At 38.6% G+C, this 21,972-nt stretch overlaps 1 protein-coding gene across 1 annotated transcript in view; it reads right to left on the reverse strand.

Moving 5' to 3' along the window:
- The window catches only part of LOC134794235 (lysine-specific histone demethylase 1A), a 402,452-nt gene that overhangs the window by 378,638 nt on the left and 1,842 nt on the right, over nt 1–21,972 (reverse strand). Inside the window, exons 5-10 of the mRNA XM_063765986.1 lie at nt 21,624–21,752; nt 20,698–20,840; nt 18,155–18,304; nt 16,820–16,878; nt 15,934–16,158; nt 14,235–14,383 (exon numbers count right to left, since the gene is read on the reverse strand). Of these exons, the coding sequence (XP_063622056.1) occupies nt 14,235–14,383; nt 15,934–16,158; nt 16,820–16,878; nt 18,155–18,304; nt 20,698–20,840; nt 21,624–21,752 (855 nt within the window). The remainder of the gene's footprint in view (nt 1–14,234; nt 14,384–15,933; nt 16,159–16,819; nt 16,879–18,154; nt 18,305–20,697; nt 20,841–21,623; nt 21,753–21,972) is intronic.

Here is a 21,972-nt window from a genome sequence, read left to right on the forward strand (position 1 = left end):
TAAACGATAGGATGAAAAGTTAATCCTAAAATTAGCTAATTGTTCTGTGGTAATTTTTACAGCGCTTCGTACCGTAATATGCGACGCGCGCTCATAGTCAAGACCTATGAAAGAACTCCTGAGACCAATTTGCAAAATAAATATTAAAATTTAAAATTCAATTATGTGCAAAAGGTAAACTTTTAGATAACAGTTAGCAAACTTTAGGTAACAGAAACCATAGGAAAAATTACTGACAGAAAAGTTAGAAGCATCATCGTTTTTAGCTAGAGACACAGGTTTGCCCCGTTATCCTGGAACGAGATTAAAACTTTCCCACTTGAAAGTGCAGTGGCCGCACAGCTGAAGTGAAATTTACTCGGAGCAAAAGTTAATATGACTGAAATTTGTCCTGCGGCGGGCGGTTTGCGGGACGTCTGTCCACCGTAAGTTGGATGGAACCTTCCCCGGAACGCGAACTAACTCGGTCTTTCACGCGGCCACCTGTGCTCCTTTCTACATTAATTCCCACTTCAGCTATTTGGCCTGAAATTGCGGTCAACGAAGATAAAACTCAAAACATTATACCGGCCGTTATCTATGACCAGCTTTTTCGACATATTTAAATTACTTATAATTAGAGTTTGAGTACAAGATTTATTTGCCTTTTTGCGGCGCGTTTTATCTCGATGTTGTGATAGTAAGTTTCATTTGAATATCTTCTCAGTATATTTTTTCGTCTTTTTTTTTTCTTATCAGATGCGCGCTGACTCGGTGAGACAAGCATCCGATGTAATTGCATGAACCTAAGCTGAGCTTTTATGTGCCGCTTAACGGACGCGCACTTGTGCATTTAAAATGAAAAAAAGAATCATATTATACCTATCTGAACATCATCATCATCTTCCTCGCGTTGTCCCGGCATTTTGCCACGACTCATGGGAGCCTGGGGTCCGCTTGGCAACTAATCTCGAGACGCTAATGCGTAGGCACTAGTTTTTACGAAAGCGACTGCCATCTGATCTTCCAACCCAGAAGGTAAACTAGACCTTATTGGGATTAATCCGGTTTCCTCACGATGATTTCCTTCACCGAAAAGCGACTGGTAACACAAGTTCCGAAAAGGTACATAAGTTCCGAAAAACTCATTGGTACGCGCCGGGGTTTGAACCTGCGACCTCCGGATTGAAAGTCGCACGCCTTACCGCTATGCCACTAGCGCTTATCTGAACATAAAGGAAGTAAATAATTAAACTTGAAAATTGAACTGATACAAATTAAACACTTTATCGACAAAGCGCATTAATTACATCCGCGAGGAACCGATTAGTAATGCAAAAGGCCCCAGCACTACGAAACCATAAATGAAGCACCACAATAACGTGCACAGTCATTTAAAGTGCCGCAATGGAGAAAAGTTTGTTTTAAAATGCACTGAAAGCTTGCTCTCCCTGTATACTTCGCGTAAACAGTAACAAAGCTGTGGTTGCAAATGAGGTCAGAGATACCAACGAGCTGGGAAGTTAGTGTAAGCATAAATTAAAACAAGCGTTCCCATAAAAAGTTGATAAATGGCCTTCCACAGGCGGCTTGACAAAAAAGGGAACTGACGTCAGCCGAAGCGCTAACGTAGTTCATTTCGCGTTTACCGCCGACATCTGGGCCGTTTTCAGCACGAGCGAACTGCGAACCTCGCATATGGGACCTAGAGCGTTGGTTTTTAACGATGCTAAAATCAACAATAAAATTTTCAGCCCGCCTTTTGTTTTGGGTACGACTGTTCACATAAAACAATATACGCTTTATTAAATCCTAATAGACAATTTATACTGCCAGTTTCCGCTCATATAAAAAGCAAGAATTTACAAGTCATTGCTGTGACTCAAAGAGAGAGCTTTTACTGAAAAAAATGCACACTTATTCCGTTCAGTATAATAAAATTGAAACTATCAAAGCGATGTCTTACGGAAAAGAGAAAAACAAAGACAAGTTAATAAAGACAGACCGAAGTGGAAGCAGTTTTTAATAAAGCACCCTTAGCGGCCGAAAGATTGTCGAGAAATTGGTTTCTTTCTTCGGTACGTGTTGGAATAGGCATCCTTTATGAAACAGGATTTTTAGTAGAGAAATATTTTTTGCTGTAACACCAACATAAAACATGAAATAAGAAAAGAGAAAATTCTCACATCGACGGGTTTTATTTATGAAGAACCATATGGATATGAATACGAACTTTATCCATAATGCGTGTTTTACCATTTACTAAGACTGCGCAAAATGTTTCACATCTACCACTTATTAATTTGACTAAATTAAATTCATTACGACCGAACACATTAAATCCTTAATTGTACGTCGCAGTTAGTATCTGCATTTACTAAACCTGCATTTCATTTTTGCATAAAGGCAAATTAATCCTAACGTGTGGTAGCGGGAGTGGAACAAGCATCCCGTGTCCGCGATTCACGCTGCAGCGGGTTGCCCGGAAGCGTAGTCAGATTCTTAAAATGTGATATTAGTTTGTAATTAACCTCAATGCATCTCTTTCTGAATATACATGTGGGAGCGAGATGTGTTACGACTAATATCAAATTATTATCATATACCGTGTATCCTACCCGGCGCTAGATACCTATATGTACCTACAATTCTAAAATCATCTCTGTAGACACCTACAATCACAACCTAAAACAATAGGTGCTTCTGAGACAAATCAAAAATCCAGAAAAAGGACTGAAAATAATGGTTTTTGATTAGAAAACGGGTTTCTGTAATTCATTTGTAGCTTCTATAAGTACATACGAAAAAAAATTGCAATTAGGTGCATTTTCTATTTCTGCTACTAATTTGAGCTTTAAATTTTCTGTTTGTTACAGCAGCATTCATTTCATATGTTAGGTATATTTCTAGAAACGCATGAAAACTTAAAAATATAATGAGCCAAGAAGATTTTTTTTCCGTGTATCAACTAAATATCAAGCCTAGATTTCAGAGACTTAAATATTAGAGCAAGAGAGTTTTGACTTAATACCGAAGAGATGCAACCCAAGACGTTGCGGAATGTAATACAGGTCGCAACAAACGTTAATAAAACCGCAATGCTACCATTAGAGGACTGAGTCCACAGTCGGAATGCTAAGCCTTCTGAAATGCGCAATAAAGCGACGTACGCACCACAAGCAAACATTTGTAGCAACTGTAACGACACTAGGAATCTCTCATAATATTGCAAACCATATCTCATATAGAGCAATATAAAATTACTTTGTGTCATATCAATATCACTCCGTCAAGTTTAACTTTAACAAACAAGAAGTCAAACAGTCAGTCAGTGCAACTGAAAAAAAATCGGAAAACAATCTCCATTAGATACCCTAGAGATTTGTATCGACTATTGCAAAAAAAGCTGCGCGAACTAGGATAGGACGTCGATAACATACCCGTAACCAAATACGTAGATCCGTAAAACAAGTAGATACAATATACTCGTAAAAGTATCGACACGAAATCGGTTATATAAGATGGTGTGTGAAATCGAAAAGTAAGTCAATAAACCTAGACACGAGTACAAAGCCTAAGTAGGTAATCATTAATCAATAATCATAATCATCTGCATACTTCTCTATTATAAAAACGATAACAGCCTACATCAACAAATTATCTTGACTGCGTAGCAACATCCGACGTGACTGTACTTCGCACAATATGTCCCAAATAATTCCACTTTAATATTAACTGAGTCAGCCAGAAGCGGAATATTTCCATAAAGGATTAGACAAACGTTTAATTTCCCGTGTAGGCAAAGCCCACAAACTATCCGTGTACCGAAAGTTGAGTAATCCACAAACGTTCCCTTTAATTGGTTTACCACAGACCTCTATTAACGAAATAAGATGGGAAATCAGAGTATTAGCATAACAGTGAATTCAATTAGGGTTCACAAAGAGGATTATAACTTTTACAATGAACAGAAAGTAAAGGCGGAGGCCCGAATCCAACTAACATGGAATAATCAAACTTTAAATGGGTGCGATTATTGAGATGAGATTAATTCATATTTAACCAGCGGGGTTCCTTTCGGGGTCATGCAGTGTGCCTCAGCGGCGTTTTGAGTGTATTATAGTAAATACACATATATAGTGTACACACGACGTATTATAGTAAATACGAACTTTTGCAAATGACATACTTGTTTTGAATTTTAAACTAATTCTGAAAACTGCTAGATGCGATGAGTGTATTAGCGTGTAATTAAAGGAGTTTAGTTTGGCACATGCTTTCTAGTTTAGATTATAATTGAAACGGCGGTGACGTGGACCGACAATCTAGTTAATGTTAAATGAGGGCCACTCACCGGTCGTTGTGGAGATCTTTGGGGGAGACCTATGTTAAAAAAGAAGAAGAAAAAAACCGGTCAAGTGCGGCTCGGACTCGCGTTCCAAGGGTTCCGCACATAAGTCCGACTCACGCTTGACTGCACATTTCTAATAGGTTTCCCCGTCATCTATAGGTAAAGAACTATTTTGTGTATTTTTTTCGAAATTTTAGACCCAGTAATTTTGGAGATAAAGGGGGGGGGGGGATGGTCGGACAGACAGACAGACGCACGAGTGATCCTATAAGGGTTCCGTTTTTTCCCGTTGAGGAACCCTACAATTATTAAGGCTGTTAAGAAATGTATTTCGAACGTATGATGGCAGTTGGTGGTGTGTATTGCATGGATGTAGACACAAAGGCATTGCATTCTAGCTAAGAGATGTTTATTAACCACAACCGACTCCCATTAGTGCCACATATGTAGTTTAAAGGCTCAAGCCATCAAAGGTAGTCCTGAGCAAGACTTTTATAGTTGATAGAAGGCTAACTAGCATTTTTCGCGTTAGCCTGTAAAGCTAGGCCAAGCCGTAACTTACAACACTATCCCGGATTATTTCGAAAAAATCGAAGGCTTAGAAACCGGACGCGCGGCGACCTATTACGAGTATGAAAGGTGTAAATCACCGTAGCCAAACGTTCCGGCAGATCTGTGTTTGCGCAGCCAGCAAACGTGATAAGCGCATTGCGAAAATTAGTCATCGGGTAAACTCCGAGAAGCAATATATTAAACAATCTGACGGCTAAGCGTGCAAATGCGCCCCAGTAATGGTCAATTGTTGGCAATAAAACTACCGCTGTACACGATGCAAATTATATTATTGGACTTGGTGCCCAGCGGGCCCAATGCTATTGGACTGAGTCGGATTAACAAAATTATCAACAGCAGCTATCTTAGTTCGGCGCCAGTAAGATTTGTAGATACGGTGCTTACCTACTCTCGCAAGCCAGTTCTGTCAGTAGAAAAAAGTAGCAAATTTGAAAAATGTAGTCGTGAGAAATATTTATCTAGTGGCTGCAGTAGCCATTAGTCATTAAGTGAGGTGGTTTATTATATGCGCTGTCACATAAACTACAGGATCTGTTACATGAATACATATGCAAAACGAAGTTTTATCTTGCGTAATGGATGTTTCGTTACTTCCAATGCGGACATCTCTGTAGTTCCGGCATGGAATTTAAAAATCGAATTTACCGTCAAATTACGTTATTTCTGTACAAAAAATAGCATGCTTTACATCTCCTTAGATACGATCAAACTTTCACATTCGCAGATAATACTTCACATTTCCGGTCACGCAATATCCATATTACAAATTCGGGGAATAATTAGGTACATCGCAATATTTACTACTTACTATGAATTACATATAATAAACGAATTAACTTATAAAATAACGTGTGTGCTCGTTTTCATATAAATGCAAGCAATCAACATAGCGTATAGTAAAGTGCAACGTTCCTTATGCAATAGGTAACTACAAGAATATCAATGAAACACCGTGAGAATTTACTGGATATTTATATCATGGAATAAACACTTTTAATATTTTTATATAGACCTTTAGATACTTTTGTTAGCATATTGCAATCAAACCAGGATGATCCATTCGTGAGTAATGCTATAATGACTCTACTTTTCCTAGAGTGTCGCTACTAGTAGTATCAACCTTTATTACAAAGCACAACAGTTGAAATTAGACAAGCCAGTGCAACGTTTTCCGGATGACGCATCACCGTTTCCATCATTCATTCCAATTGTGTGGTTTTATCTCCATACAATATAGAAAACGATTCTATCCAATTTAATAATCGTTCCATCTAGAGATGGGTAGGGGTGAGTAAATACTGAATATTTACTCAAAGCACCCGATAAATACCCGTATTTACTCATTTAGGTGGGTAATAACGATTGCTTATAAAATATTCAAAAAGTGAGATTTAAGAACAAAATTGTCTTTAATTGAAGAGCGCTAACGTGTATTAACAATATCTTTAAAATAAAAAGCATATAGGACGCTTAATTTAGGAAAAAAAGGTAATTATTATTGAGAGGCAAATTGTGATAATGCATAGTTAATAATTTTATTTTAAATAAGAAGGTATTTACTCTAAAAATATGGTACTTAAATTCTATCGCTGTTCTAGATAACTGCATGTCGCGCAAAAATGCGTGTTTACGCGGCACTTACGACCTTTTATTAAGGGTTTTTTAAAGAAAACTAAAAATGGCTCAACCGATGATGTTCAAAATATTGTTTTTTGTACTCTATTATACGGCTAATCTCCCGATATGTTTTCATATTTTTTCTGAACTTTGGTTCTAAAGTTATAGAGAGCTAAACATTATTTTGGCCTTTCCAAACGGTGTTTTTCCAAAAATATTCAATTTATCCAAAAATGTTCTTAGAAACATTCCAGTTATTTTTAAAGACCCTTTTAATGATGCGCAACACGTTGGTGGTTTCTGATTTTTTTTTGTGACAATTAGTTACATGTATGGAATGCCCTCTTAAAAATACATTTCTTACAATTTTGAGTACTTAATCTAGTAGCAGCTTACAAAATACACCTATATTTCAAATTTATATGCCCCTTTCAGCTCTCTAAATAGTTTATACCCACCAATTCGGGTATAAACGAGTAAATACGGGTATATTGAGTAAATACTGAGTATTTACTCGGTATTTACCCGTGAGTATTTACTCACTACCCATCTCTAGTTCCATCGCGACGTGTATTATTAAAACCTCAGTTTCGCTTCGTCATTAAACCCGAGTAAACTGGAGTGGTATTCGTGTGCACCGCGAACTCGTTAGGCGGGTGCCCAGGTGTGACGATCGCTTCCGGAGACTTGTCAATTAGATGGACAAAGTGCCGCCGCACCACATCGCACCATATAAATCCTCGAGCTGACGTTCGCCGGCGAAATAGTCGCACCGAAACGACTATCACGATGGACCACTTGAACAATTTTCTTCCGCTATTGTTCTTTATTCCATTTTCGAAAATTGTCTTTAGTTTGAAACCACAAGCGAAATGCAATAGAAAACAGCGGTTGCAACGTGTTACGTGCGAGCAATTTTGCATTCACATTTTACACGCAATATTACATGCTCTTTGTCATTGTCCTCTCGTGTCTTTTGGTTATATAAATGCGCCAAAAATATAAGTGTTTTTTGGAGTGCTCGCTAAAATTTCATTCATATGTTTAACATGTTGTAGGGACATGAATAAATTGTTTACACTAATGCATTTTGCGTGTCACTGCAATTGGTAAACCCAATAAAATAAACATCGCAACGTGCAAATTAATACATACAATGGACTCGTAAATCTGCAAAGTAAATTCAAAGCCGTTAATGTCCTATGTTGCTTTATCCCGTAATACGTTTAACAAAATACCGATGGGTTGCGTAAATTACACGGTATTCAAGACTCGGTAAATGCAAATTCTGTTACACGAAAAGCACTTAGTGTTCTAGCGTGGTGACGTCATATTGTTCTAGTGAAAGCCCCCACGATGTGAACAATACGTGGTTTCGCAACGGCATTAGGGACAGGGTTACCAGATTAATCGATAACGTCGAAGCTGACCTTAAATCGTCTATTAGCTTTATAATGTTCAAGGTACGGTTGACAGTAAGAAATAATGGCACCGATGGTATTGATACTGAGAGGAATCAACGCTAAATAAAAGGTCAAATGTAACGGCGATGGTTTATATTTCCCAGATGCGCTAAGTTTGCACTCACTTGGCAGTGACAATGCACGCCTTTCCCATCATGGGATACGTCAAGACGTAGCACTTGGCACGAGGACCTAGTGAGGTCGGAATCTATCAAGTGCGAATTACATGTATATACATATAAGGAGTCGCTGCGTTGACAGCATAATAAATAACCGCAGGTTGATACGCTAACGAACACAGTGGAAACCAAAGCTTTTAAAAGTGTGACAATACTGACAACCTTACTAACCATCAGTAAAATCATGAAGAACTTAAACAGTGCCTTGTATTAATTTGGCTGAAGTATGTCATCAGCTGAAGAAACTTCTCCAGTAGGACTAAGATGACTAAGATCAACCCTACGATTTTAAATAGCAGCCATAGTGTTAAAGTTGCAGTCGAAAACAACGTAAAAGCGCTGCATCATACTTTCGTTGCAGAATCCCACTAAGTTCGCGAGCTCATATCGATTCAATCACTCGTCGACAACGCTTATCAACCCTGAGATTCGATTAAGTATCTTAGGACTTAATTTACACATGTAGTAACCCTTACCAACAGAACAATGGCGGTTTAATAGAGCCATTCGTCGGCTCATCGCTTATTCATCCACGCCCCAGACGCCTCCGCGGGCGACGCCAAGTCGCAATTGATGTCCTCGTGAGCCAACACACATCCAGCTTGTCACATGCTGCATATGCTAAGGGCATGCGATTATTAATAGAGTACCACACACGCATTCTAGGTCTCATCGAGCAAAGAGTGAATCTCTATTGTTGCAGTGAACTACGTTTGCCTTCGCGACACTTCCTACCAGGTGTGACATAATTAATATCTGGTCAGATTGTTTCAAAAAAGCACTAATAACGTAATAACTAACTTGATGGACGTAGCTACGTAGTACAACATACGTAGCCACAAATAGCATTTATATCGCCCTGTCACCATAGATAAAATTGTATCTTCTTTTATTAAAGTAACTGAGTTGCCTTAGTTTTTGTTGATAGTTAGTGTTAAACATTTACAGAACCAGGACGCCAAAAAAAACGGGTTTCAATCCGGGAGTGCCGGCAGAAGTGAAAACTCAATGACATTGTAACAGTTTTTCGATCAGGTCTCGTGTCCGTCTTACGTCTTACGAATCTTACGGTCACGTGACCTGTCGCAAGTTTAACATTTTTTCCCCATCACAAAAAGTGCACAGCGCCGCTAAAGAAGTTTTCACTTCAAAAATAACAAAAGATGTTTGGGACGAAAATTGAACATTCCAGACATATCCATCGACCTAACTTGCTTAAATATTTAGAGGCATTATTTTCACAAAGCAGAAACAATGAAAAGACCCTGCCAAGTGTTATACACTTGCTAACAGCACGACTTTGTTAAAACGTGGATACAAAGCGGTAGGTTTCCTTTTACAAGTACTATACCCCCTAGTGGCAAGTTTAGCTGCGTACAAGGTAAAACAACAACGGCCGAGTGTGAATTTCTCCAGAGAGCGCGTACTATTACTGAGCCCTGATGCTATTCTTATCACTCAACAAGCACAAGCGTCTCGAAGGACCAGTAACACCAGTATGAGCTCGCTCCCCGATTGGGCATACTTGCTTCGGATTTCCATGTGACGTTACACTGGTCTACCCGGGTACATGTTTCGCCCGCGCTCACACGATCAATAGGAACACACAGCCAGATTGTGATCGCTGCTGTGAGCTCTAAGCGCCCCAGCACGACTAGACACTATCCTAAAGGCGCGTCGAGATATTTTATTCATAGAGAGAGTGATAAATGAATAACGCCGGAGCTGTATCACATTCATTATTGCCTCACGCATGCCCTTATCAAAAACTCGTTGCCGCTTGAGCAGACGATCGCTTGGCCTCGGAACCTCTACGACTCGTTTCAGGTGCCATTTGTCGTCAGTAAACAGCAAAGCAGCATATAAATCTTTACCGCGGCTTTGTTACTTGTATTTATGATATACGAATACCTTCGTCGTAGGTCCGATGTCGATAAATTATACGGGCTGTTGGTAATTATTACCGGAATCGCCGGAATGTGAAGTCAGAGGTTGTTTAACTGCTTATGTTCCGAAGTTAATGGGTAAGCAAGAGATTGGAGTGATATTGGTATAAAGATTATCAACGGTTAGTTATTTAACTATTATACTAGAAAAGACTAAGGTGTATTCGGGTAATTCCGAATGTCGAAAACTGTCGGATAATTCCGAAAAGAGACCTTTATTATGATGGAATTTTGGGTGATTTTCATCTGAATTTCGGAATTATCCGAATTTCGGAATTACCCGAGTAAACCTTAATACTTATACATAAATCGAAAAAGAAGAACAGATTCATGGGAATTTGATGAACCGATTTTGATTAACAGTACTCTATCGAGTATTTTAACTATGAGCCCAATAGTTATATGGCTACTTCATCCACTTCAATCATAAGCAGCAAAAGTCTGATGTGGTATCAACTATCATGATTTAGTGTCCAAAAGTGCGACGGTTAAGTCATTTTTAATTTTGATTGATGAAAAGGGCAATACAGGCAGAATAACCACAAAAACAAACCATAAACCCAACCTCATTCAGATATTTAGAAGCTCAAAGATGTAAATGCGGGCAGTAAAGCATTCCGAACAAGAAAGCGCCGTAATAATATCTGCCAAACCAGCGCTTGCATAAAACGCCGTTATCTAACAAAATACGTTATCTCGGTAAATATAATAATTTCGTGACAAGTCACGATAGCAGCGGTTCCATGGAACGGTTAACAATCGTTCAATTTGTAGGGCCAGCGGCGAGGCTCAACAATGGCCGTACACGCGACCGAGACTCGACATTCTCATGAGTAGAATAACGCACAACAATCAAGATGTCATTTTTCAACTACCCACGCCGCGAACACCGAGAGAACAGCGAGAAATATGGCCGACAACGCACGCACCGTACAAAAGAGGCTGGTTGTAGTGATACATATCTCCGCCGAACAACGGACGCGACAGATTCACCTCGAACCTTTTTATGCTTTATGCGTAATCGACGGACGTAAAATCAGGATTAATGCACATGGGACTTATTAGTGACAGTTACTGGCAAGTGGCTTATTAATTATCGTACACGACAATAAAGCACTCGATAATAATTCTGACAATACCGATAAGCGAATGAGAAAATTATGATTAGTCTTCACAAAGGAATAATTTATTTACAGCCTCGGTAACTTTAGCTTTGAGGTGTTATTTCTCGATTTAAGAAAATTAAATTACAAATAAGGTTATAGGACTAGAACTGTATACATATAAAGAAGTTATAAAGAATTTATTTTTCTACGTATGTATTTCTTATTAACATAATTAAAATAACTGATATCCTTGTAAAAACATTCCGATTAATTAAAAAAAAATGTTTGCTAAAAACCTTGACTTTTCTATTAAAAACTCATGCTTAGTGCATGCTAAGCATTGGTTTTCGTTAGCAGTTGGTAGTTACACGAGTGCCAAGTAGCTAAGTGTAAGGTTTGGAATTTCTGCAACGCTCATTATGACAATTCACAGGAGTCAGTGGGTAATTTATCGGCTGTGGAAGATGGAAACGCGGCTCGAAATGATAGTAATTATTGACACGAACCAGCGCCCCGGGCTAAAGTCCACTGAGAAAGATCACAACCGGCCACTAACTCGAAAATTCCACATTCATAACGGCGCGGGCCCTTGGGCACGGACAGGGCGATCGCACATCGCCAATTTGATGATATTTGCGACTTTTTTATTTTACGATTCGATGAACTTACACATAAATAATCCAAATCTCATACAAATTGTTGCTTTTAAACGTATGAAAAATCCCACCCATTTATAATATCGGTAGCTGTAAATTCAAACCCTCTGGGGATATAAACGTACGGACGTACCGAGCATAACTACATGGAGCGCAGATTTTCTTAAACGCCGGTTAGAGTGGGAACAAATAACAGTGTTCGCAAAGCAATCCTTTTAGGGCCAAGTATTTCTATTCGGTGGCATCTTTTGTGTGTGATACAATGGCGCATCGATCGCGCCAGAATGCACGGAAATGCTCAGCAAACACTAACGAGTGCTCAGACCTCAGCTAATTGAAGTTATTGCCGTCTAAAGGTGAATCTACAAGTCGGTGACCTTTTTATTATTAGCAAATACAAATACATCCTAGATTATGTAAGCTATGCTTTAGTAACAGTGACCCACCGATGCCATGCTGTAAGTACTATTTCAAAGTGATTGATGACCGATTCGATTAGATATAAATGAGCTCAGATACACAAAAAGCCTCATTAGGATTATAATTTGCAAATTATGTTGGTTTATGTAGATTTCAGTCAGTAATGTTAACCAAAGGTTAATCAAACACTAGTCTCGAATCAACTAATTCGCCATACTTGGAATGGCTATACAGGGTGTTTAAAAAAAATGTCTTAAGGTACAATTTGATTTAAACGGGCTTATTTTGAAGCTGTCTAGTATGAAAATATTCCGACCACCGCTCTGAGGCATCGTTTTATCGTACATTATGGTAGTTAGTTCTGGCCGCTTATCATAACCATTATCGAGTACGCCGACTTTTGGCCAAAAGGTGTCGTGTTCCGGAGGTTCCGGGGCAAACTGCCGAATCCGACACAAGAGCAGCCGATTCAACGGAGGGAGCCACGACGTTTTGTCGCCTAAATAGTGTTTAGTATTAAGTTTATAACATACATATATATGATAGTCTGTAAGGTATTTGTAGTATGGGCCTTGTTGCCTGAATTAAATATCTAAATAAAATAAATAAATAACTTTTGTTGTAGCTGGCGACCCCATGCTTGAAGTCGCGCTCGACATAATGGAGTCGCGCGCGCCAATTCTGTTACCATGAAATACAATATGCGCTATAGCGATCTAGTTCTGTCAAACGATTCCTGCAGACGACACGATATTTAGGGTTCCGTACGCAAAGGGTAAAACGGGACCCTATTACTAAGACTCCGCTGTCCGTCCGTCCGTCCGTCAGTCTGTCACCTGGCTGTATCTCACGAACCGTGATAGCTAGACAGTTGAAATTTTCACAGATGATGTATTTCTGTTGCCGCTATAACAACAAATACTAAAAACAGAATAAAATAAAGATTTAAGTGGGGCTCCCATACAACAAACGTGATTTTTGACCGAAGTTAAGCAACGTCGGGCGGGGTCAGTACTTGGATGGGTGACCGTTTTTATAGATAATGGTACGGAACCCTTCGTTTGCGAGTCCGACTCGCACTTGGCCGGTTTTTTCTTAAGACTTTACACATCATATATATTACAATCAAGTACTGTTCCTTAATTAATTATACTTAATTCTTATACTTAATACATTAATATCATCTTCGCCTTTCACGTTTGCATCACTTAAGCGGCCCGTTGGTCCGTCACAGCTGCCTTGTGTCTGGCCTACACTAATAAACCCCCAGATATGCATAATTTATGCATAACTATCTGAAACGTCACAGCGGCCGGATAACTAGTTACCGAATTTGATCTAAATAGGCTGCAGCAGCTATAATCATGTAAATTGGGAACAAATTATTAAATATTTTGAATTGGGTTGATTTAAGTAGGTAGAAAGAAAGCAAATTATAAACTGTAACTTGGTCTAATAAGAACCCTTAGCGCCATTTGCACCATTCCACTAACCCGGGGTTAGCCCGTTAAACGTTACCATTGTTACCAGTACAATTTGACACTGGGTTAACGGTTTAACCGCTTAACCCCGGGGTCCCCGGGTCAGTGGGATGCTGCAAGTGGCGCTAAGTAAATTATTTTGGATCCTGACAATTTATGAACACTGTTCCTATTGATTTTTATAAAGCTTTTAATGGGACAGTTGGTTCAGGTTAAATCTTCGAAGCTTTGAAGCTAATTCTGAGTCAACCAATGTGCCTTTTTCAACCAAAACGGTACTTATTGTTGGTTGTCAATAAGACGCTATTTCCATAAAGCGTAAATTCGAAACCTTATCGCCAACCGACAATGTGGTACCTTTGTTGAAAATGTCACAAATGTGGGGACACCCGAAAGCCGCAGACTATCTTGCCATCTGTCCATCGTTTGTCGCTCGCGAAACCTATAGTATATCCCAACATACCTGTTAGATGGTTGCCGGTGAACTCGAAGTCGTCGTCTTGGTCCCAGTGTTTCAGCGACAGGTTGCCCAGCGGCGTGGCGTTCGCGAACTCGAGGTTCGCGAAATGCCAGTCCAGGATCTGGCGGTCTCGCACCGACAGGTACACGGAGCTGGAACAAAATGGAACTGTAAGAGTGGAGCGGAGGAATAATATCGGCACAATTATGAAAAAAAACTCGTATCTTGTTCTGTCAATCAAAAGAAAAATGTAGTATCTATGTATGGGATGCATAGACTTAGGGCTGATTTAGACGGCGCGCGAACTCGCATGCGATTTTGGTTACGTCCAATTCAACCGACCGATCAAAACCCGCAATGTAATGAAACTCGCTTGCGAGTTCTCGCATCGTCTAAATGAGCCCTTACTGCCTTTCGACCATGGTATAATAATATACTCCGCCTGGTACTCCATTCCGAGATTCGCGTATGACCTAACTGACACGCACCTACGTCATCAATCATCATGCTGTTTACAGGTTCTCAAACTTTGAAATGTGGGAGAATTTTAACCAACGGTGAAAATTATTTTAACGGCATTAATTTTAAGTTATTCATGTAGAAACATAGTAAAATAAAACAAATCTAATGTATTAAATTAAACTTTATTTATCTATACAAGACAAACGTTTGAAAAACTAATTCACAGTTACACATTAATTACCAAGCTTACGGCGTGAAAAGTTTGGAAAACACTGCGACTGCTGACACTGAGCGAGAAGGAAATAACAATTAACACGCGTTCGACAAGGATGACGGTCAGGGCATGAAGTTATCTAGATCCGAATTGTCAAATGTGCACAGCGCTATCCTGTGTTGCCAGTAGTATAATCAGAATTACCCGAAAGTCTGAAATTTCTTTCGTGAATCGGAAGATATTGCTAACGAGTAATTAAAAATGACGTGTTATTGTAAAATTTAAGCTAAAATACATATAAATGAAAATTATAAAATTATAAAGAAATATTTTAACTTATTAACCATAGGTATAATGTACCCATGTAACATGTTATGTTGAAATAAAGTGGCAATGTTATTGTGACGTAGGCCCGTGTCACTCTGGGAATGGAAGACCATGTTTTATTAGACCATGCTTTCGACTTTGAGTAGCAGTGTGAGTACAAGATTTTTTCAATATTGAGGTCACAAGACAATGGCACTATCCGCTTCTCGCAGCCAAACCTTCAACTAGTCCATAACTTACCAATCAATTGTTGCCAATCACAGTTAAACGTTAAAACCTTAACCTACCGTCACGTAGTTAAAAGTATTACAAAGATTGAAAGACAAACACTCGTTAACTGCATCTCACTTCTACTTATTGCTGCGTCCCTGTCGTCAGTCACTGAATTAACTAAGGAAGGTATTCCACCTGTCCAATGTCATTGCGTCTCACTCTCTCATTAAGCAAAATGTGAGGCGCAAATATATAGTACACATTTGACCAAGAAATTGGAAATGTGGAATACCAACCTAAGATGTGTAAGCGCCACTTGCACCATCCCACTAACCCGGGGTTAACCGGATAAACCTGGAGTTACCATGGTTACCAGCACAATTTGACACTGGTTTAACGGTTTAACCGCTAAACCCCGGGTTAGTTGGATGGTGCCAGTGGCGCTAAAGCGCTTAAGCCAAGGTGGCAAGATGGAATTATAATTACCTTGGTGGATTGGTCTCGATTTGTGTCAACTTATCTTCAATACTCTGGTTTTGATTAACCAGTGAGTCATATTCATTACACAATTGCTTCATCTCTCGGTTGAGGCGGCGGAGGTTGAACTCTTGCAAGATGCTAGCGTCCCCAGCGGCCAGTTTTGTTTTTTCTACAAGCAAAGCTTCCTTTTCGATCTTCATTGACTTGAGTAACTCTTGAATGTCCGCCATCCTGTACAAAGAAAATTTCATACATGTTATTTACCTAAGTACATAATAATGCACAATTAGAGGGTAATTGGTAGGGTAACTAGGCTAATGTCAGTCCCTTCAAAAGTAATTTTTAGGCAGCAGTAATGACTTTCTACAAAAATAAGGTCCAGTGACTGTATTTTAAATGGTGAATTAATGGCTATTTTACCCTAATTACGTTCAAGAGTAAATAAAACGGGTCCTTCTGTACAGAACTTTCCAATCAAGCAGACTCCTTTCATGGCCTTTGAATTCTATGCACTTTTGCGAAAGGTGTTGAGTTGGGACCTTTGTGGGTCACATTTTATAGTCTTTCTCTATTATGTTATGCTGGACTTCAGCGTGTATTACAGTTTACAAGCGTTTACAAAACGCCACTCTGCTCTAAAACGGATTTCATTCTTAACAAAAAGTGCATCGCTTGACATAAAATAAATTTAAACAATAGGTTTCCTGCTGACTGCAAAATTTTATTCAATTGTTATTGATAATGAACACAATAACTTTAATTTGAAAGGCTTTATTAAAAAGTTTAAAGCCATGAATGAAAGACACGCAGACTGTAATTACTTATTGTGGCCTTAACAGCATTCCTTCTTAAGCACGGAAGTTAAAACAGCGTAAATACAATCAATACTTACTTATTTATGTTACCCTTAAGCTTTTCTTGTAGAGTGATGACCGCTTTCAGTTGTTGAATCTGTTAAAATTTTTAATACAAACATAAATATTTGATTGTTAAATTGTTCATGTAACAACATATGTGACGTTCCACGGCAAAAGGTACCTTATGGCGGCTGGCGCTTACGTCGTTTAGCGCCGCAATATTATTGGAGCGGCGTTAATAATAGCGTAAGCGCCAACCGCCATAAAGTACATTTACCCGTGGGACGTCACATATCTTTCACATATTGATGTTGTAGGTAAGTAAGGCCTATCTATGTTTAGGTTAGAGTATTGATAGATAAGCCTTATACGTTTGTAATAAGGTTGACAAATGGTATCTTACCTGTGTAGACGATGGTATATACAGTACGCAGCATAAGTAGCTTAGCAGGCGAGGTGTTCAAAATAAACTAAACATACCTTTATTGTTAAGTAAATAAAACCATGAGTAGGTTACCTTTTGAACACAATACCTGCTAAGTATTTTTTTATGCTGACTATATTAATGAAATTTATAGAGACTAGACAATGTAACATTAAAGGCTAAGAATGTCATAATGTTTTGCCATGAAACGAAGAATTTTTGTGACCATTTCTAAGTTTACTGTAAATTTAATGTTCCTTTGTTTGCGCGATGACATGTCCAATATATTATTAAGTAGGTACGTATATTCATATTCGTATCTTTAATAGCACCGGTAGGCGAATAATCATTAAGGCATGCGATTTTTAAACAGGAAGTCATATATGTTTGAGATACAGGTACTCCGCCTTATATAAATGACTTGTAAATGACATAAATGACATGTAAATGAGTAAAGAAACCGTACAAACACCAACAAAGATTTTTTCGCCTTTCTAACCCTCTGACGAGCATAAAGGGGTCAGAAATTGCACAAAATTGAACACTACCTCTTCGGAATAGAGTTCAAAATCATTTTGGGAAATATATTCCCTCGCCGTATAAAGGCTCAAATGAGAAGGTTAGATGGCATTTACTACCGTTAACAAATAATATGACTAATGATATGACATTGTCATTCGATTTACACATGTATGCAAATACATGTGTAAATCGAATGACAATGTCATATTATGGTACCCAGGTATGGTATCTAGCTGATTTGGATGGATTGGATGATGGAGATAGGAGGTGGCCATGGGAATTCTACGATAAAATGTTTGAAGTTTTTAGAACTATCTCGATGAGTATTAGTAGCCTATGGAAAGAAAAGTACAGTCAGCGATAAAAGCGCCGCTTCTACAAAAAAATAAAGTTTTGCCAAAAAACTTATTAGTGTATTATTTACCTGCTTATGTTTCACGCTCTTTTGCTGCAGTTTGATGACCCACTCAAGAGCTTGTCCTAGCGAGACCGGCGTGTCATTGTAGTAGTTAAAGTCTACTTGATGGGAGAGGTAGGACGTAGCATCAAGAAGCCTGTTAAACTCGCGCTCCACCTACAAATTACATACAAATACATAATTAGTACAAACCGTTCGTTTAGTTTAGGTATTTAGGCAGATAAACTGATACGTTGTTAGGCTGGTTTTAGTGTCACGCGGACCGTCCGTGCGGATCGCTCCGCACCGCCACCGGCCGCCGCCGGACCCGTCAGCTTTACTCTATAACGCTCCCTGAACTTAATACATATTGGTCCGGTGCGGAGCGATCCGCACGGACGGTCCGCGCGACACTAAAACCAGCCTTACTGTGAAATGCACCCCTTTCTAGGGTTCCGTATCCAAAGGGTAAAAACGGGACACTATTACTAAGACTCCACTGTCCGTCTGTCTGTCACCAGGCTGTATCTCATGAACCGTGATAGTTAAAATTTTCACAGATTATGTATTTCTGAGTATAAGCGCTGGTTGCCTAGCGGTAAGAGCGTGCGACTTTCAATCCGGAGGTCGCGGGTTCAAACCCCGGCTCGTACCAATGAATTTTTCGGAACTTATGTACGAAATATCATTTGATATTTACCAGTTGCTTTTCGGTGAAGGAAAACATCGTGAGGAAACCGGACTAATCCCAATAAGGCCTAGTTTTCCCTCTGGGCTGGAAGGTCAGATGACAGTCGCTTTCGTAAAAACTAGTGCCCACGTCAAATCATGGGATTAGTTGTCAAGCGGACCCCAGGCCCATGAGCCGTGGCAAAATGCCGGGATAACGCCAGGAAGATGTATTTCTGTTTCCGCTATAACACCTAAAAAGTACGGAACCCTCGGAGGGCGAGTCCGACTCGCACTCATTTTATAATGCAACAGAAGATTAAATGTGACGTCCCACGGTCAAAGGTACCTTATGGCGGGTATGGAGTTATGCATACCCCAGTAATCTACAATAAATAAGCTATCGATAACACAAAAGATCAACCTTCTAGGTTGCGTAGTTACAGAGATATGATTTTTTGAAAATAATGTTGTGAAATGAGCAACTTTACGATAGAGAAGTTTTAAGTTTAGCCGCCTAAAAAACTATGTTCCTGAAGTAAGTTACATAGTTGACTACAAATAATAATGCCTTATATATCTGAGATTAAAAAAATATTGCGACTTGTTCTGTAATGCAAATAGAAACTTTTGATATCGACTGATTTATGTGTATACTAACCAATCTCTTGAAAATAAAGTTTTATTTCATTTTCACGATTGATTGCAATGAGCTCTCAAGATTTAAATTTTATCTATTAGAAAACGACACTGACAGACAGTTTAAGCAAAAAACAATACCGATTTAGAGGTGAAAATGTATTTTCTGACTTTTTCATATAAAATCACAAAATTGAATATTTTTACTTTTAATGTGACACACAATCAATTTTTCTGAGCACATATGAAAGAAATTCTGTCATTCAAATGAAATAAATCCTAAAACCCCAACTAAATACTATATTTAACCCCTTATGCCACTTTAAACTTACATAACAATAACAGTATTTGCTCCATACATTTACGAAAAGGTACCTTATGGAAATAAATCTAATAATACATCACTACAAAATATCAATCATATTATAGTTTATCTTTTATGAATAGAAAATATTTATTTACATTAAACTGCCCCCAATTTAATTAGTTCTTCGTCATAATAATCTTAAAAAAGACCAATAATTTGTATGTAATGAAAAGGTACCTTGTGGTCAAGTTACATGATGAGGCATGATGATGATGGAACAGTTAGGATAAACTAATAATATTTTGGGGTTAAGATGGTATAAATCGTCTATTTCTTATCAATAATATATTTCGGTTGCTATTGAAGATATGCCGCTTGCATTGAGGTTCAATGACCTCAGATATTCCATAAGGTAATGCGTCGGGTATTGGCATTTTTCAGCAAACCAATGGCTGATTTACTGCATGCGACCAAACCAAATGAAGATTATTCTAGTTAAGAAAGACTTGACGAGAGTAACTTTGGTATAATAGCAGTCTACTTGGATTTGTGATGTCGGTCTATGTACGGTTATAATATTTGCGAGGCGCCCCAACCAGAACTGAAATTATCAAATTAGTTTTGCAGAATGCTAATACAGTTCTCTACCAAACTTCTTTTCCCGTATTGACTAGTTTTTTTGGGAATTTTCAATCTTTTTTCCATAAGGTACCTTTTCTACTAAACTCTGAGACGACATTACTAGGCTTATAACTAACTTATAACAAAAATAAAAACAGGTAAACAAACGTTAGGCATTAAGGTTTCAGATCACACAATTAAAAAAAACTGAGCATTTTTTCACCTCTTTACAAAACATTTAATATCTCCGAAACTAGAAACCCTCATAAGGTACCTTTTCCCGTGGAACGTCACAAATAGTGTTATACTATAAGAATTTAAAATATATTATTACCATTTCATCTTTATGTTTAGGAACTTGATTGCCAGTAGCTTCGTAGAGTGGACACTTTTGCTTGATCTTATGTAGTTCCATGTTCATCTGAACTGACAGTGTTGTCACTGGGTTACCGCCCAATCCAGTCACAACCATGGCACCTGCAAATTAAGAAAAGTTAAAGGATAAGCATCATCATTCGCTTGCCCTTATCCCATTCATTTGTTTCATATCATCTCTCACACAGTCCATCCTTTTCCTCGGTTTTACTTTCCCGTGAATTCCCTCCACATTCATTCGTAATACCTTTCTCGTCACATGACTTTCATCCCTCCGCATCACATGCCCGTACCACGCTATCTAGGCGATTCACTTTTTATTTTTTATTGGCTTATGGGTGCAACTTTCAGGCTTCCACTTATATACTAGGTACTCATTCCTTATCCTATCCATTCTTGTGACACCACACATCCATCTTAACATTCTTATTTTCGCTACATGCAATCTGCGAGGGGTGAGCGGTCAAACCCAATAAGTCCATATTTTTTTTATTTCAATTTGAACTCTACACATACCACACATAGTTCCAATTTCAAAAACCCATTTTCGCGACTTATCGGGTTTGACCGCTCACCCCTCTCTTCTCTACCGTCACCTTTAGGGCTCAACACTCTGATCCATACATTAAAGTTAAAAGATAAGCAAAGTAGTATATTATTGAAAAGGCTAGAAAGTGACCAACAGATGGACAGGTTAGTTAGAATTAGAGCCCTAGATTGGCTTGGGTTGGCCTCGTTGCCTGGTTGGATTACAAACTGCTTTTCCAGACTGAGAAAATAATCTTATAATCGTTTAGCAGGAGACGACAATTATACATTCTTCTCTATTTTAATTAAAAATTACAGAGAGCTAATATAGCAATCGCTTTAATTTCTAACACTTACCCAAGTCGGCAACATAAGGACCCTTCCTGTACGTGACCACGCGGCCGCCGACCCGGTCTCTGCCCTCCAGTATGACTACCTCACAGCCAAACGACTGAAGCTGACGAGCGGCCGCTAAACCGGAAACACCTGAAAAATATTTTAATAATTGCTTATTAAAAATATTTTAATAATTGCTTATTAAAAATATTTTAATAATTGCTTATTAAAAATATTTTAATAATTTAAAAACCGGACAAGTCCGAGCCGGACTCGCCCACCGAGGGTTCCGTACTTTTTAGTATTTGTTGTTATAGCGGCAACAGAAATACATCATCTGTGAAAATTTCAACTGTCTAGCTATCACGGT

Source organism: Cydia splendana, chromosome 10 (genome assembly GCF_910591565.1).
Source record: "Cydia splendana chromosome 10, ilCydSple1.2, whole genome shotgun sequence".
In the NCBI taxonomy this organism is placed as follows: Eukaryota; Metazoa; Arthropoda; class Insecta; order Lepidoptera; family Tortricidae; genus Cydia; species Cydia splendana.